At 38.3% G+C, this 18,305-nt stretch overlaps 1 protein-coding gene across 4 annotated transcripts in view; it reads right to left on the bottom strand.

Annotated features, from left to right (window-relative positions):
- Window positions 1-18,305, bottom strand: part of epha8 (eph receptor A8) — a 159,090-nt gene that overhangs the window by 5,317 nt on the left and 135,468 nt on the right. For 2 of the 4 annotated variants that reach the window (XM_082533556.1, XM_082533558.1), the window contains exons 12-19: window positions 16,686-16,753; window positions 16,241-16,366; window positions 15,456-15,641; window positions 11,429-11,490; window positions 9,443-9,670; window positions 1,668-1,817; window positions 1,368-1,558; window positions 334-492 (exon numbers count right to left, since the gene is read on the bottom strand). In XM_082533556.1, coding sequence (XP_082389682.1) covers window positions 334-492; window positions 1,368-1,558; window positions 1,668-1,817; window positions 9,443-9,670; window positions 11,429-11,490; window positions 15,456-15,641; window positions 16,241-16,366; window positions 16,686-16,753 — 1,170 coding nt within the window. The remainder of the gene's footprint in view (window positions 1-333; window positions 493-1,367; window positions 1,559-1,667; window positions 1,818-9,442; window positions 9,671-11,428; window positions 11,491-15,455; window positions 15,642-16,240; window positions 16,367-16,685; window positions 16,754-18,305) is intronic. The other 2 variants (XM_082533557.1, XM_082533559.1) reach the window with 1 other exon arrangement.

Here is an 18,305-nt window from a genome sequence, read left to right as displayed (position 1 = left end):
TGTCCTGTCCAGCAGTTTAAGGTCTGTGTGAGGTGATTTTCTCTCACATTAGCTGGTAGAGATTGTAGAGCACCTACACTACTACTACTACTACTACTACTAATAATAATAATAATAATACATTTTATTTGAGGGCGCCTTTCAAAAACACAAGGTCATCTTACAAAAGAACAACATTAATAAAAGAAGCAATAGTCATAAAATACATAAAATAAATTAAAATTGCAAAGCAGAACTCTACAACAGGTAAAATCAGCACTAAAGCTGATTTTACTACATCTAACAGCTCACTACTGCCTCTGAGCTGCTGAGACTTCCCCAGGAAGCGCTTACCCTTGGTTCATGCTTATGATGTGACCCAGAGTGTGGTACCCCCCAGCTGCAAAGTGTTCCTTGTAGCGGCTCATCTTTATGGTGTCCAGCCACTCGTCTACTGAGTTACAGCTGCTGAAGTCAGGGATAGCTCTCTCCATCAGTGTAGGACTGTTTAAACTGCAGCGAATAAAGACAGATGGCAGTGGATCAGAAGTGGAAGAGACAGGAAGATGTATCGGAAGACAAAAAGATTAGTTGAAGGCAGCTTGAAAAGGAGAGGAGTCAAAAAGTGAGCAAGGGGGAGAATCCTGAGGGAAAAGGGGCTTTTGAAATGCACGAGTATGTGAGACAGGAAATCGATAGCAGTTAAAATGATTGAGAAGAGGTGGTGACCGTGGTTGCAGGATGGCTGCTTTGGGTAGATTAACACAGGGAGAAATGTTTAACACTCCTCCTGCTTCTCTGCCTCTTAATATTCCTACTGTTTCTCTCACCTCACAGTGTCATGCACCATTGACTCCATAGGACCTGAGATCTGAACTGAGCAATTTACACAGGTCTAGCTTTAGCCTGGGTGTCCTTTCAAACCTGCTCCCAGATTCACTATGGATCAATGTCAATATCACAGCGAGGCTTTTACTTAATGCACAGCGCGTCTATCAGAGATGAGCTTATTGGAAAACGAACATGACCGCTCACTTCATCTGCCAGACAACTTTGAGGGAAACTTTAGGCTGCAACTTTATCCCACCGCGCCCATGCTTGATAGCAGCGGGATGAGATTGGATTTACTCTGCTTCCCACACCAGGATGGTTACTTAGTAGCTTAACAGTCAGTCACCATATATGGTCCCGGAGATCATCTTCTCAGGCCCTCGCAGGTGGTGTCTTGCTTTGATTTGCAGTTTAATCCGCTAATCACATGAACCAATATTTGATTACATTTTGGCGAGCTGTCTTGCCAAATTAAATCAAAAAGACTCCTCGGCATGTGACATAATGCACTCATGTTGTGCCGCTGCAAATATGGATTTATTCCGTTGCCCACCTACCTGCAGAGTGTGTCCATAGATTTCAGGTTCTCTGGGTTGCGGATTAGCTTGTCAAGAACGGTGACTATCTGGCAAAAACGGGGCCTCTCGTTGCGATCCTTCTGCCAGCAATCCAGCATGAGTGTGTGTAGAGCAGCAGGACAGCCCATAGGAGCAGGCAGCCTGTAGCCCTCCTCAACAGATTTGATCACCTGTACATGTCCAGCAGAATATGCATAAGGCTACAATGTGTAGCATAAAAATAAACATCACATTATCTCTGGTCGCAAAATGGTATTTAAATCAGCAAACACCACTCACATCTCTGTTAGTGAGATTCCAGTATGGTCGCTCTCCATAGGACATCACCTCCCACATGACCACGCCATAACTCCACACATCACTGGAGGAGGAGAATTTCCTGTATGCGATGGCCTCTGGAGCTGTCCACCGGATTGGGATTTTTCCACCCTGCCAGGAAGACAAAAAAGTTCAAGCAAGGATACAGAGGAGATTTGGAGAAAAAATGTAAGACAGACCACATCCAGAGCTAAACGTTTCACTGCCATTGTGTCCGCAGAGCCTGTGTCCTGTCCCAACCCTAACACATCCTGCTATTGTACACACACACACACACACACACACACACACACACACACACACACACACACACACACACACACACACACACACACACACACAGATGGATATCCTAAATAAGCATCTTTAAGTGGGCTAAATAGATCAGAGTAAACTAACAAATGAAATGCTGAAATAGCTTAAAGTGTTGGGTAAATAGTTAAAATGGTCTAATAATACTAAATTGCTAAATACTATTTTTAATTGGTTGCCTAAAAGTAAAAAATAAAATGCATAAAAAGTTTATATATAAAATTGTTATAGTGGCAGTAAAAAAGTCGCTTAAAGTATTTAATGAGTCGCATTAATGGATAAACATAAATACTAAATCAAGTAGTGGGCGAAAGTGTAGTGCCACCCTTCATCACTTTTTATTTTGCTAGGAAAATGGAAAATAGTTTCAGCAATCTATTTTAAAAATGTGCAAACATAAAAGCACAGCCAGAGTTTCTACATTTCGAACAAACTTGAAATTCGATATTTGGTATGATGCACTTTTCCTCGTCCTCACAGCCTCAATTTGTTTAGGTACCCTTTCAAGCAATTTCTTTAAATACTCTTCAGGAATAGTTTTCCGGGATTCTTGAAGGTGCTTCCAAAAGCTCTTCTTTGGACCTGAGATCTGAACTCTGTCAAGATGATCTCTTACTGCTTCAGTCATGTTAAGGTTGAGGCTCTGGGGAGGCCAATCCACGACTGATAGTGTTACACTGTATATTTTTCTATTCAGGTATAATTTTACTGCATTGGCAGTACATTTTGTATCGTTGTCATGCTAAAAATAGAAACAGAAAAGCAGTTCTATTCAGATGATACACAGCTTTATTCATTCATCAAGCCAGAATATACAAAACAATTAATGTCATTAAGGACAGGCAGTCCCTAATGACATAAAGGGCTCGATTACCTGTAAGTTCTTATTTCTAGATTCAGGCAAAACTGAGTTTATTGTACTCTTGAAACTATTAGAAAGATGGTGTCTAATCATTTTAGATGACATTGCTCCTGTAACTCTGTCAGGAGTCTTGGAGTTATTTCTGATCAGGATATGTCCTTCAGCATGCACATTAAATAAAAATGTGCATAGCTAAAATGAGAAATCCCTATCTCAGAGTGATGCTGAAAAACTAGGCTGGACTTATGTAATTCATTATTATCATTCACTCTAAAAGCTCCCTGAAAAGTCCTCAGTTAATCCAGAATGCTAGAGTGAGAGTACTAAATCTGCTAAATAATCTGGGGATAGAAAACAGGCAAATTTCTCCCATATTAGCTTCTCTTCCTTGGGTAACTGTTAAATTCAGAATTTAATTTAAAATCCTTCTCCTTGCATACAAAACCTTTAATTATTAGACAAAAACATTATAGCACCTTATTATCCTAAAAGAGCTCCACGGTCTCAGACTGTTGGCCTACTTGTGGTCTTAAAGTATTCAGAAGTAGTATGAGAGGCAGAGCTTCAGCTGTCCGGCTCCTCTGCTGTGGAACCTGCTTACAATTTAGATTTAGGAGTCAGAGACTCTTACTCAACTACAATAAATTGACTAAATAGCTTAAATGAATGGATAAAAAGCACCAGAATTTAGTTTCAGTTATTAGATAAATGGATAAATAGTTTACTAATCAATAAAGGGTTAAATTGATAAGCTAAAAGTAATTTGAAAAGCTTGCAGTAGTTGTGGCAAGAAGTAGTTAGCCTGAATGTTTTTGATAGTTCTCAGCAATGAATAAATTGTTTAAATATAGTCAATTTAATAGATAAGTAGGTAAACATGTCATTAAAGGATAAATCAGTATCATGGTTAGCTAAAACAATAGATGCATAGTTTCAATCACTTGCAGTAGTAATTTGTATATTTTTGAAAATAGTTATTTAGCAGATCTATTTAAATAACGAGTGGTAAAGTATTATCAGACCTACATAATGATAATTTGAAAACACTTTACAGGAAAAAGTGAAACAAATGGAAGTGGTTAAAATAGACTAGACTTATAGGGTTATATAAGCTGGTGGTTTTTATCCGACAAGGCTTTGGGGGCTTTGTCTGAGAAAAGGATTGAGAACTGCTGCCCTAGAGCACCAATAATGTATATTAAAACACACATGAAATTTAGCTGTCATGTCATGAGTAACAGCTTTTGTGACCATTTTGAAGGAAAAAGTAGTGATGATGTGATTAGGGATTCTGCTAAGGGTTTCAGTATAATATAGGAAGAAAACACAGAGGCACACACACACACACACACACACACACACACACACACACACACACACACACACACACACACACACACACACACACTTCCTTTAAGTAAAAGTGTCTATCTGTAGCTAAAACTTCAATGGGAGGACAGCATTTAAATACTAAAGCTACTTAAAGCCTGATCTGAAATGATATTGTAAAATCTTCAACTGTATTGTAGGATGTTAGTCAGATATCAAAAGTGAAAAGTAATGACATCAATAAAAGAGATTTAGCAACATAAAAAGAGCAAAACATTTTAACCATGGAAGGAACCTCTAGTTAAATAAAATCACTACTAAAGTAAAACAGATTCATAAATGAGCTACATGCCTGCTCACTGTTTAACAGCAAATGTTAATGAAAGCAGAAAATAACAGCACACACTAAAGGGCAACGATGTGTATGTGTATGTTCTCAGGACAAGAATAGACTTGCAAGTGTTAGCAAGTGAACTACTTGCATTGTACTTGATATTAAACTAGCACTTAATTAAGTTGACAAATGGATACATCACTTCCTAAACAAACAAATCACTCCCTGTGGGTAATTTTAAGCCTCTGAAGGTTACTCACCAAATATAGCCAATTACAGACACTCGGTGTTCTGCTAAACATTTAAAACAGGCCAAAGTTTCCGTACTTTCAATTCCTTCAAAGTTACTTTGCTGCCACCTTTGACTCCATAGAAGAGCTTTATACCTCCATAATTTCCAAGCAGTAATGTTTTAATCTTCAGCTACAATCAAGTGTTATTGTGACGCCATAATGTCTGTATATCACGATCCATAATCAGTTTCTCCTTCACACTGGGTGATGCTGTACATAATCACCTTGGTGTCTATAATCTGATTGCTGTGCTTTTACAGACTAATAGACACATGGGTTGAAGCCGATTTGGATCTGAAAGCACTGGAATCTTTTACTTTTTTTTTTTAGTTAACACTCAATATATTTCTTTCAAACTGGTTTAAAATGAGAGTATTCTTTAAAGTAGCTCTTTCAGTTGACTCAAAATCCATTTGTACCGCCTAATAAAAAGTGTTTTAATTTCCAGCCTTTGTTTGTCGTGCTTCTACTTTCATTCTGGTAATTATCTGATATGTGAATATAATCAAGATATGTTTTTAAAGAACAAAATTCAGTGGCTTGTGCTGACTGAGTACAAATTTAAAGCATCATTTTAAACAATAAAGTTCAAATTGAAGAGCACTTTGTCAAGCACACAGCAATCAGAGGATCCATACATAAATGAAATACTTTATTGCTCAGAACAAAGCAATATTAACATGATATATATATATATATATATATATATATATATATATATATATATATATATATATATATATATACAATATTTTTAGCAATGGTTGATTTACAAGAGTGATGAGAAAACCAGTATATATATATATATATATATATATATATATATATATATATTTTTTTTTTTTTTTTTAGGGGTGCAACGATACACAAAATTCACGGTTCGATTCGATACTTTGGTGTCACGGTTTGATATTTTTTCGATACAAAAAAAATGTTCATGCCTTTTTAATTTGTCATTTATTAAAATTATAAATATATATTTTAACTCAAAAGTACAGTTTTTAAATTTAATGTTGCTGAAACAAAAAAGTAATAAAAAAAATATATATCTCAGGGCTCGCAAAATTTCAAAATCTCTGGTAGCCCAAAATAAATTTAAGTAGCCCGAATAAAAAAGAGAGCATTTTTTTGATTGATGTTTTGTTTCCTTTACAATATTATACATTAAAGTATAATATTGTAAAGGAAACAAAACATCAATCAAAAAATTGTTGAAAAACAAATTACAACATTGTATAAAAATTACAATCATCAACTCAAATACTTGGTTCTAATTGAACAGAAATTTCTATGAACTTGTAAGAACTGTGTAGGACATGAATCAGTCTGTGTCAGATCCTGAATTTGAAATTTCCACTGAAGTCACAAGTAAGAGGCAAGTGGAACCAAGATCTAGGCCATTTGCTTTTTGAAGTTTGCAAAGACTGCTAAATTGTGCCTGTGGTAGTTCACTCTTTGCAACATAGTACGCTGTTCTAAACAGATTTTTCAGGCTTATTTTTTGTATGTTATTTGCAATTGGTGTTTGTTCTGGGAAAGATATTGCAGACTGAGCAAAAATGCATTTCTTGCATTTCTCATGGGTTCTAATGGGGGCCTTTCTTAAAATGACTGGTCCCAGTAACAAAGGCGCTTGTCGACTCAGAAATCGAGAGAAAGCCAACAACACACCCGGCAGAACATTATGTTATTTACACGGGTGCACATAAGTGGTCCGCATGTGCGCATTCGCTGTCAAAATAAAAGACGCGCACCAGATAAGAAGTTGCAGCGCGCGTTTGCGTCCATATAAAAAGCACTGTTTTTGTCCGCTAGAGTGGGATTTTCACGGCACATTCTGCACCACATCTCTGTGTGTTCATCATTTGTTTGAAGCCAGCTCACCTCCTGCAACCACTTTTCCGAGAATACTTCTTTTGTGGTTCGGACTCCTTCTGACATTTCTTTGGAGGTGGAGGAACACCAAAGTAATTGCTTAAAGGAGCTTCTTCGACATCTTTAAGAGTTCTAAACAAATGTCTGTCCTCCTCCAGAAAATCTTATGTACGCAAACACGCGTTGCAACTTCATATCTTGTGCGCGTTTTTTATTTTGACAGCGAATGCGCACCTCCGGACCACTTATGTGCAGCCCTGGTTATTTAGCTCGTCATATTGCAGCCACAGAAATTATTTTGTCCATGAAACCATAAAGCTGCACTTTCTTTTTGCCTTATAGTCTGATTTGTCATAACTTTTCCGTTTTGTGGTAAGCTTTTCTTTGGCTGTCACTTCTTCACCCTGACCTGTCTTATTTGGCTCAGCAGAACTGAAATATATATCCTGCTGCTTTTACACACGCACTCACATAACGGTCAGCGATTCTCTGCGCGATCAACCTCTCACATGTTTAAGCTTGCTGCGGGAGGTTTCACTTGTCATGTTTGCAGTGTAAGCTAACGATTGATAAGACGATGTCAGAGGAATTGGTGCGCAAATTATCATCACTCACAGATCAGTGCTGTCGCTCTCTATAAAACAGTTCGCACGATTGCAAAGTGAAAGCAAAAAACAAGCGCAAATTCAAACGCCATTTCAATATGTCACATATTGACAGTGGCTCATCGATGCCAATGACATAATTACCCAGCTACATTTCCGAAAGAATGCAAAAGCATTGACTTATATTTTTCCTTCCTACAATAGCGTGACGGGCAGGGCAGAGATAGATTTTGGTAGCCCAACTGGAAAAATCGCTAGCTCCAGGATGTCGGGCTACCGATTTTGCCAGCCCTGTATCTGATTGAGGAATCACTCATCTTTGGAAAAGAGAGTTTATTACAGAGAAATGTCTCTTTCCAAAATAAAAGCTATACTATACGCTTCTTCTGGGTTATATTCTCAGCAGCATATTAAACATATCAGGTCCCCATAAGGAGAATCATGTGCTAACGGCTGTCTAAATGACTCGGGTAAAGTTTGTAGCATGTGTGCTTGTTGTTTTTGTCTGCTTCCACTTGTCTTTGCACTAGGATGATGTCGGCGTAAATGTGCAGTCATATTCGTTGTGTTCCCACTAGTGCTGTCAGCGTTAATCTCGTTGAAATGACCTTAATGCCACAACACGGCAAATCTCCGTTAACGAGCTACCCCTGATCGTCCCGTGCATGGGGCTAGACGGCCAACACGTTAACGAGCTACCCCTGATCGTCCCGTGCGTGGTGCTGGACGGCCAACACGTTAACGAGCTAACTGCGCTAACACACTAGTTCCCACCCATGTAATTGAGCATTGCGTGGCACATCCAACATACTGTTTTACTTTAGTCCATGACGCGCTTACCTTCAGGGTCATACGTCACATGAAAACCAAAATAGTTCCAAACGCCAGATCTGAATGAGGGTGGGGGAGGTTCAATTTGCCTTGTTGCAAGGAGAGCTTAGCTTCTGTCTCGCTAGCTTGCCCTGCGCTCAGTGAATCTGCGGTCAACTACTCCGCCTAGGCTGCACTGTCGAGCACAGATCCACTGAGCGCTCAACACAGACAGCATCGTCAGAAGGAAAGTTGATAAAATAAATTACAAATGTTGTATTGTTCGATACATATGCGTACCGAACCGAAAGCACTGTATCGAACGGTTCAATATCGATACGAATATCGTTGCACCCCTAATATGTGCAATATATATATATATATATGTGCAATATATATATATATATGTGCAATATATATATATATATATATGTGTGTGTATATATATATATATATATATATATATATATATATATATATATATATATGTGTGTGTGTGTGTGTGTGTGTGTGTGTGTGTGTGTGTGTGTGTGTTGGTTTTAAACACCAATTATAGTTTAAGATGTGTTGGATAATGTATTTTCTACAGTTGTGGAGACAGAACAGACATGCTGTGATAATAATCTCAGAAGCTCGATGTGTTCATAAAAGTGTAGCATAGATATTTATCATTAGATAGTTAAAGGTCAGAATGTGATTATATTTTACTGAAGTTGATGCCTTGAGCAACACAATTAAAGGCGCTCCATCAATTTATTTGGGCATTTACACAAAACTGGGGCCTCAAAGGAATCAGCGGGAATCAAGATATACCAGCTTCTGGTGTGGTGCTAGTGTGGCTATTCTTTAAAAGCTGCAAGATCTTATGGGAGATAAGGCACAACAGAAGCATTTTTAAATAACGGCAGGACAAATTGTATTAATAAGCTGCAGATATAAACAGCTTTATGTTGTTAAACCTTTACATTTAGAATGAGACAACTACAACTGAGTTAAAAAGAAGGAAAAGTGAACCGTGATCTATGATCTCCATTAGCCTATACTCCACTGCTCCAGTTTTCACTGTCACTTATAAGCAAAATAAACATTATTAAGTTAAATGCATATTCTATTGTTAAAAAAAGATCATTCCTAGTGATTAGTAATATTATGTTACATTAAGTGTGTTATTATACAAATATTTTAATTATTATGTCATTCATTCATCTTAAATCATATGTCATTTTGTGTGTTATAGCAAAGTTAATAGGAGACAATATCACACCTGCATGCATGTGTGTGTGTGTGTGTGAGTGTGTCGCTGCATTAATGCTTGCCTCAATGTGAAAACTCACACTGGTGGTGTATGCAGCGTCTGGGTCATCCTCGAGTACTCTGGATAGCCCAAAGTCAGACACCTTACACACCAGGTTGCTGTTGACCAGGACGTTGCGCGCGGCCAGGTCGCGGTGGATGTAGCCCAGGTCAGACAGGTAGGTCATGCCGGCTGCGATGCCACGCAGCAAGCCAACCAGCTGGATAATGGTAAACTGGCCATCGTGTCTCTGCAAGAAGGAACAAAAAAAATTTAAAGATCAGGAAGGGAGTGGCAGGGAGGTAGAGTATTAAGGCTAGATCAAAAAAAATAAAAGAATGCGATGGCATAGCAGCTGAGAAGATAAGCAGTGATAATAGAAGAGATTTTAATCAAGATAGAGCAAAGAGTAAAGATAAGAGAATAAAACATGACAGGGATTTGCTTTAAGTAATAATCTGCTGTATTATCATATGAGCAAATACAGGAGCTGTTTGACATTGTCAATGTAATACAATGTTAAACCAACCTATACATGATGTAAAGAAAACTTTCATATTTGCTCCTCTACACTATTCTCAACTCCTTGAAACAGCTCTGCATCACACTGTCAGTAATGTCACTGTACTCTGAAACATGCAAACACCAAACATCAACAGAAAAAATGCCCAACATCACAAGATAGGATTTTTTTTTTCCATTTTAACAACTGAATTGATCTCTGCTGTGGTGTCAGTGCTATTTTTCAAAGATGTTAATGAGGGCACAAGATTCAGTGTTTTTAATGAGAATTAAGGTGAGTTTAAAGTGCTAAAAGTTCACCAGTTACTGGTTATGACTGGTAAAGTTAGTGCTAGGTTCATACCAACGCACTGTATGTAGTGTTTCCCTATATGGCATACTCAAATGGAAATCTTATCACAGAGGTGAGAGGCCAAAATGCGTGAGGGAGATGATCTGAAAGGCCACACGAGCAGTTTTTGAAACTGCTTATCCAACGTGTCTAAACACAAATCTATTCCTAACCTACCTGTGGTGGTTCACTAGCCATCTGACGAATGTTAATAGGGGAAACATAGTAAAATTGACAAAACACCAGAAAACTAATGAAAGTTGTGAATCAAAGCTTCATGAATAGGTTGCTTCAAAATTAGATTTGAGTATAAATGAAAAACAAAGCCTTATTTTAATTTTCCATTTCTGTGTGTGTGTGTGTGCCAGGGGCAGTTTACAGCCAGGCACAAACTCATTTGCACAACCACGTTATGTGTTATTGGAGAGATTTTAAAACAGAGTTTTGGCACTCGGTGAGTCCTGAACATAAATATATAGTGAAATTTTACAGCAGAGCAGATGGTGGTTGTCCAGTTTTTGCCCAAAAAAGACCAAGTCAGTAACAGAAACTGGGTAAAATATGAGACAATTATAATGCTGCATTGATATATGCACGTAGTTACGGTTCATGATAAAGATTTATTTTCTTGGTTTACTGCATAGAAAAACTGAAGATGGAATTTGTTTCATGTAGACTGAGCCAGACACATTTATCTTAGAATGAACAGCATTTTAAAAGACAGATCTCATTTTTTATGTGCCAGTGATCACTGAAAGGACAGCTATGGGTCTTTCCCCATCCAAGATAGGAGCTTCACAATAACTGTCCCAGGCATTACCAAGATGGTTGCCAAAAGGCAACACTTTTCTTTAAAGTTTCATGAACATTTCAATAGCTGCTGAACATGATTGCTGTTTTGTGTTTGGTCTATTACCATATTATTTCTGATGCTACAGTGGGTTGAGTTCTTGGACATGCAGCTAGCATTTGAAAGTGAGTAGCACAAACCCCTCCACTAACGCATTAGGAGAAAATCAAAGGAAGGAAGACATTACACAAACTGTTAGCTGAACAACTCATCAACAGTCAGAAGTGCACTAAAACAGTTGAAATGAGATGGCATTAAAGGAAAAAGGAGTATAGAGCTCTTTAACTGAGAGTTTAAATACCAACCCGGAGGAAGGAGTCCAGAGAACCATTCTCCATGTACTCTGTGATGATCATCACTGGTTTGCCTGGAAACACCAACCAAAAACCTTATGAGCTTATTTGGATATCAGCTATTTATTTGTTTGTACACACTGTACAGTAAGTGATGCAGGTGCTGAATAAAAACAGATGCAATGTCTTAATTCTATTATTTAATGTGTTTACCTCTATTTTCTTAAAGGGATTCGATCACTCAAAAACCTGTAATATTCTGTCCTTCTCTCTTACTTGTCAGTGTCTAACTATACAGGTGGTTTCTTGGAAGAGTTTCTTGTCTTTAGCGACACTGCATACTAATTCTAATTAAGTTGTGAGTCTGTAGTGCTTCCACACAAATAGACAACAATTTAATTAGACTCAAGGAAGGTCTGAATGCGACACTTCGCTGGTAGCTGCTTACTGTAGCAATTTGTTCAAATAAATTGTGAAAAGTTGCTGACAGTTATATATACAACTTGGAAAATACGCAAGAGAGAGATGTTGAATCTGTGATCATCTAGGAATGTTCTTCTAGTATTTCAAAGCTGCACATTGTACAACCCACCCACCCCCAAACTGGCTGTCTCCTCTACATTATTATCTACAGTATCATTTATTAAATTACATGCTGTATGGAATTCCAGCACAATGTGAATCTTCTTCAACCAAAATGAGACAGCTAAATTATACATCTAAATCTCAACAAAACCATATAAACCATAAAACCATATAATTAGATTTTTATTTCTCTAATCCATAGATTTCCAACTCATACCATTTCCATTAAAGAGGCGCTAAAAGTCACCAAAATAGATAAAAGCCTTGTATTGAATCATTACTGCTTTGATTAGTATGATTCACATGGCAACAGGTTGTTTTTTAATGCAGTGATGATCGTTTTATGCTAGAAAACATGCCCCATGGTTGTGGAACAGATACTACTCTTTTTCAGAAGGGTACGATTACTGGCCTGCACCAAGCAAGGAAAACAACTAAGGGGATGGAAGGGTAGTGGTGAAACATCATGTATGAGTAAGAAATCAAGAAAAATATCACATGTTCCTGATTGGAAATCAGTGAAACATTTGATGAAATCAAATTGTAAAAAGATAAACCTAAGCTATGTTTCAGTAAGAGCATGTCCACCTGCACATTATGAAGAGAACTCCAGGAACTGGGACTAAGTAACTATTTAGCTTAAACAAAAACACTTAACAAGTAAAGTTACTAAAAAAAAAGGCTTCACTTTGCTCGGGAGCAAAAAGATTGGATTGAGAAAAGGTCATGTGGTCTGATAAGTCCAGTTTTACGCTTTCAGGCAGTATTACCAGATAACTGATCTTTTTCTTCTGCCAAGGTTCAGTGGACTCTGAGCCCACTGAGACAACATGATCACACATGAATTGACCACCACAGACTCTAGACCTTAGCCCCATTTAGAAAACTTGAGATTTGCCGGAGAAGAATTTATACAGTATTCCAATTTTCCCATCATCAATAGAAAATCTTGACACACAGTTAATGCAACTCTGGATGGAAATAACTGCATAAACTTATGCTACAATTAATGTGTCCTGTCATTAAAAGTAAAGGTGATCCAATGAAACAGACTTTTCATTTGGCCTGGCAGTGTATATGCTGTTACAAAAGGGATGCCTACATCATAAATTGTGTGCAAAAGTCTTTAAATGCCCGCATTGCTTTATTTTCTTTAGGGAGTTAGACTTTCTTAGTAGTCTTGATCAATAGTTCTCCAGGCTTTCCAAACAGCTTCACAGTGTGTTCATCTGTTTATTTTGGTGTTTGAATTGATTAAAATATTTAAATATGATGGTAGTATGAGATTTAAGGATATACAATGAAATAGAAACTAGAAGTACAATTTTAGCCTTTAAAGTATACCTACAGTGTATTCACAGCTTTTGGCCAAAACCTTGTTGAAGCATCAATTACAGCCACAACTTTTTGTGAATATTCTTGAGTGTCCCACGCAGAGTCCAGACTTGGACCCAATTGAACATCTCTGGAGGGATCTGAAAAACCTGATGGAGCTTAAGAAATTCTGTAAAGAATAATGGGAGAAACTGGCAAAAATAAGTGTGCCAAGCTTGTAACAGCATACTTAGAGTGGTTTCAAAGCCACTCCTTTGTTATGTTGGCTATGTGGTCAGGGTCATTGCCCTGTTGGAGATGAACCTTCTCCCCAGTCAGAGGTCCAGAGCACTCTGGAATAAGTTATCTTTAAGGATGTCTCTGTACATTGCTCCATTCATCTTTCCTTCAACCTAGTAGTCCCACAGTTCTGGCTGCCCAAAAACATCCTCACATCATGATACTGCCACCACCATGCTTCACTGTAGGGATGGTATTGGCCGAGTGCTGAATGTCTGGTTTCCTCCAGACATGATGCTTGGCATTCAGGCCAAAGAGTTCAATCTTTGTTTCATCAGACCAGAGAATTTTGTTTCTCATGGTCTGAGTGTCCTTCTGGTGTTTTTTGGTAAACTCCAGGAGGAGTGTCATGTGCTTTTAACTGAGGAGTAGCTTCTGTTCAGCCACTCAACCATACAGACCTGATTGCAGAAATGGTTGTCAGATTGACCACCGGGTTCTTGGTAACCTCCCTGACTAAGGCCCTTCTACTCTGAAAGCTCAGATTGGCCAAGCAACCAGCCTAGGAAGAGTCATCATTCATAAAGGGTTCTTCCATTTATGAATGATGGAGGCCAGTGTGCTCACTGAGTACTTCAATGCTGCAGAATTATTTCTGTACCTTCCCCAGATCCGTACCTCAATACAATCCTGTCTTGGAGGTCTACAGACAATTCCTTGGACTTCATGGCTTGGTTTATGACATACAATGTAAACTACGGGACATTATAAATAAGCAGGTGTGTGGTTCTCCACATCATGGAGGAGATCGTGGAGATGTAACTTAACAAAATGTGGAATAATTATAGCACAGTGAATACTATTTGGATGCACTGTAGTAACACTGGCTTTTCACTGGAAACTTTATTTATTTAATCAATAGACAAAATTGACTTTATGTACATGTGTGATCAGAGAAGCTGCAGTGCCTCGTCAAACCGTTTTTAGAGGTGTGGTAAGGCTGATATTAATACTTAATTTGGAAGACCACAAAAAGTCACGTTCTCATTTTTTGATAAATCTAACGGGACAATTAGAATTCAAACTGGTGCTTGCACTGTTTGAATGTTCCTGACAAAACTACAACTGTGAAGTAATTCTGCATTAAAGATTTTTGCTAGACAAAATATTAGTTGCTAGCTGCAAGCCTGGTTCTGTGAGTATGTGTAGCTCCCAGGCTTTCTTCGTTGGTTATTTGGATTGGTCCGATGCGTGGCCAGAGCCTCAGCAGATAAAAGTCTGGCTCTGCCTCTGTTTCCAATTAGCCAAAAAAGCAAAAAAATAAATAAAATCATTGAATCCCCAGAGACTTGTGTTGTTTGCTTTTACACTTGTCTGCTGATGTGCCAGGACTGCTCCGCTATTAAGATTTAAACAGAGCTGTTAATGTTGGACTTGGAATGTGAGCTATGAAAATGGGAAAAACAAAAATACTGAACTTTGTTTAACTATACACTATCATCATTTAGTAGTAATATGCATGTTGTGGTCTGCATAGCTACAATGAGAAGTTTAAAGAGTACATCAAGCTAGGAAACTGCATAGGGCATCGGGATTTAATGAAGTACTGTAAATCAAGCATTAGAGTGAATAAACACATCCTTTGTAATAGTGTTTGCCCATCTGGAAGGGTACCCCAGCCCAGCTAGCATGCTATAGTTGATAATGTTGACGACACGTGTGCTGCCAAAGCATTTCAGGCAGGCCTCCCTCTCTAGAGTTTCTGTGCCACAATTGCAAGTATAGTGGAATAAGCAGTTCAGAATTAATACAGGTCTTGCCACACCTGTGTCTGAAAGCAAATAGTTTTGAAAATGATCTATATTTTTCACAATGATATATTGTAGTTGATGGAGCGTACTGTGAGTTACTACCCCCTCTAAACGGATGACATTGGGGTGGTCGAACTGGGCCATTATTGAAGCCTCGGCCAGGAAGTCTCTCTTCTGCTTTTCTGTGTATCCTGCCTTCAGGGTCTTTAGAGCCACTGGGATGTCTCGTTTTCCCGGGAGCCTCATACGTCCGTAGCAAACCTCCCCAAACTCCCCTGAAAACATGGCAGAGGAACACAGTAATGCAGCACATCAAACATATTCAGCCTTTAAATCTGTTCCACAATGGTAAATATTTGTCGTGCTTCCCTGCACCCTCCACCCACGCCTAAGCCATTTGTGTGAATGAGAACATGTCATTTAATTTGCCAGGGTAGATAAGAGAAAACAACCCACTTACAAACTATCTGTTCACATATATGTGCAAAAGCTGCCAAGAGCTAATTAGCAATCCATTCTTATCTTTAGCTCAACAGAACTTTAAACTGGTGGTTGCACTGTTTGAATGCGTCTGTGTCATACATTTCTATTTGTCTCTGGCTGTAGCAGTCATATGTAGCACAGTGAATTGTGAGGCTGACACAGTGTTAGTATTCTCTTCCTGTCTGAGGAGCTTTGATTGACAGCCCCACGCAACGCTCTGATTCCACTTTGCTATCCTCCTCTCTGCTGCACACCACAGCCTTTACACCGGCCAATGATTTTAAGTTAGCATAGCCAATGATTCTCACTATGTGTGTGTGTGTGTGTGTGTGTGTGTGTGTGTGTGTGTGTGTGTGTGTGTGTGTGAGCACACACAAGTTCATGGTTTTACCTGAACCAATGATTTTCTCTATTTTGATCCTGGAAGCTTCAATTTCTCTGGCAAACTCGTGGACCGCCTGGCAGGGGTCCTCGTACGTGTGTGGGTCGATATAGAACCTCGCATCGGGGAATGACACTAAGATAAACAACATTAGCATTTGGTCACATATTGGAGAATGAGAGCAACATCGCATCTGAGCCCCGTCACCGGTGTGTGCAGGGAAAACCTGATGAAAGAGGAGAGAAATGACACGGAAAAAAGAGCAGACAGAGGGAGTGGAAGAATACACAGCATGCAGGGGCCAAGGAGTGTATTCTCCTGTAATCACTCAGAGCCTGATGAAAATTGTTTGCTCTGAGGATGAACTTTATTAAACAGGGATGAAAATGCGACTTTGTCAAAGAATGCCATCTAATCTATTATTAGTAATAATTGAGAAATGGGCCAAACATACCGTGACCATTCTGGTAATGCATCTTCTCCTCGTCGGAGTCCTGGAAGGCTTTGCTATAGCCACAGTGTCTATACAAAGCACACACATACACACACACACGCACGGCCACAAAAACACACACACACACACATGCCCATACATATACAGAGGGATGAATACAGGACAATAGTGGAAAACACTTTCAAACTCTAAGTATAGTTGAAAATTACTAAATCAATATTTGCTCATAATTAATTACTAAGTTTAACAAAGCTATTCATCACTTACTGACACTTAGTCATTTATTAACAACAAGCAGTGAGACTTTACGGTGTTACTGGCAACCAGTCAAGGGGTAGACTGGTTGAGGTGGTCTAGGTGTTTTTTGTTATAGCTGCAGAATAAAATGTAATGTAGAAACAAGGGGACTTTTCTTATAGTTTCATACATTATATATACATCATTTTGGCATGTTTTCTGTTAAAAGCTTCTCCACACAGGGGTTCCAATTACCCTACCCCTAACTCTAGACTGGTTGTTGGTGAATTGGAGGATGATAAAAGGTTAAAGAGTAAAATTCCTTTCTGTTAGTTTGGCGAGGTGAGGTATCATTTTTATAATAGAAAACCTTTTTCTATGGGCATGTCCACATAATTAAAACTCAACATTATTAGAATCAATATTCATATTGACAAGGCAAAGCAAAGACATCCCAGGAGTACATTTAAGAGCGAAAAGGAAAATGACTTCTTCACTCATACACGTTCAAATGTTGCCACTGTAGCTTTAGGGCATGTGTTTTTTGATGTTAGGTCTACACTGATGCACTGCAGGGTATTTCATTTCCTGCTTACATGTAAAAATATCCTAGTTTACTATTTTGATAAAGATGTATAATAAATCAGTGACTGACAACCTACCCAGAGTGCAACAAAGTGATTATGGTGCTTATTAGCATAGACTGTATATATAAGATGGATTTTACCATTGGTACCCATTTACCAACCTACATGTATACTTTGGTATATGTATACCATGTACCTAATGTTAGTAAAGTTCTGTTTTAGAGCCTTGAGCTGAGAGGTTTCCCTGTCATCACCTTGGTGTTTTAAAACAGGATGATTGATCACACTGTAAAACTGAGGGGCACTGCACCCATGTTATAAGTAAATCTTGGTTTATTCTCATTTCTGACTCTAATTTGGACCATAATTTAAAAGATGTTGTGTTCAATATGCCCTCAAACTAGTGACTGAACCCATAAAGTCATCAGGAAAGTATCACAGAACAAGAAGGAATTTCACCTCAAATTACTCTTAAAAAGTGTTTTTGCAACTGCAGGACTCACCCCCTGCAGGTCATTAGAAAAAAAAAGCAGGTGGTAAATATGTAGGTCTAGAGCTCTAGAGCCTGGTATGTCCACTAAATACTGACCATCAGCTAAAAAAGTGAGATGAGTAACAAATGAGATGCATGCTAGCATTAGCATGACTGCTAGCATTAGCTAGGCTACTTTGTTTTATTTTCTTAGATATATATTGCATTAAAATTTTAATCAGTATAATAGATATATTATATCTATTAATATTTTGCAACGCTGTTTAATGCAGTTTACTTTCTTTGTAAAAACTAAACCTTTCC

Source organism: Aulonocara stuartgranti (assembly GCF_965226115.1).
Source record: "Aulonocara stuartgranti genome assembly, chromosome: 5".
Classification (NCBI taxonomy): domain Eukaryota; kingdom Metazoa; phylum Chordata; class Actinopteri; order Cichliformes; family Cichlidae; genus Aulonocara; species Aulonocara stuartgranti.
The sequence above is the reverse complement of the archived record's forward strand: the minus strand, read 5'-3'. Positions and strand labels throughout refer to the sequence as shown.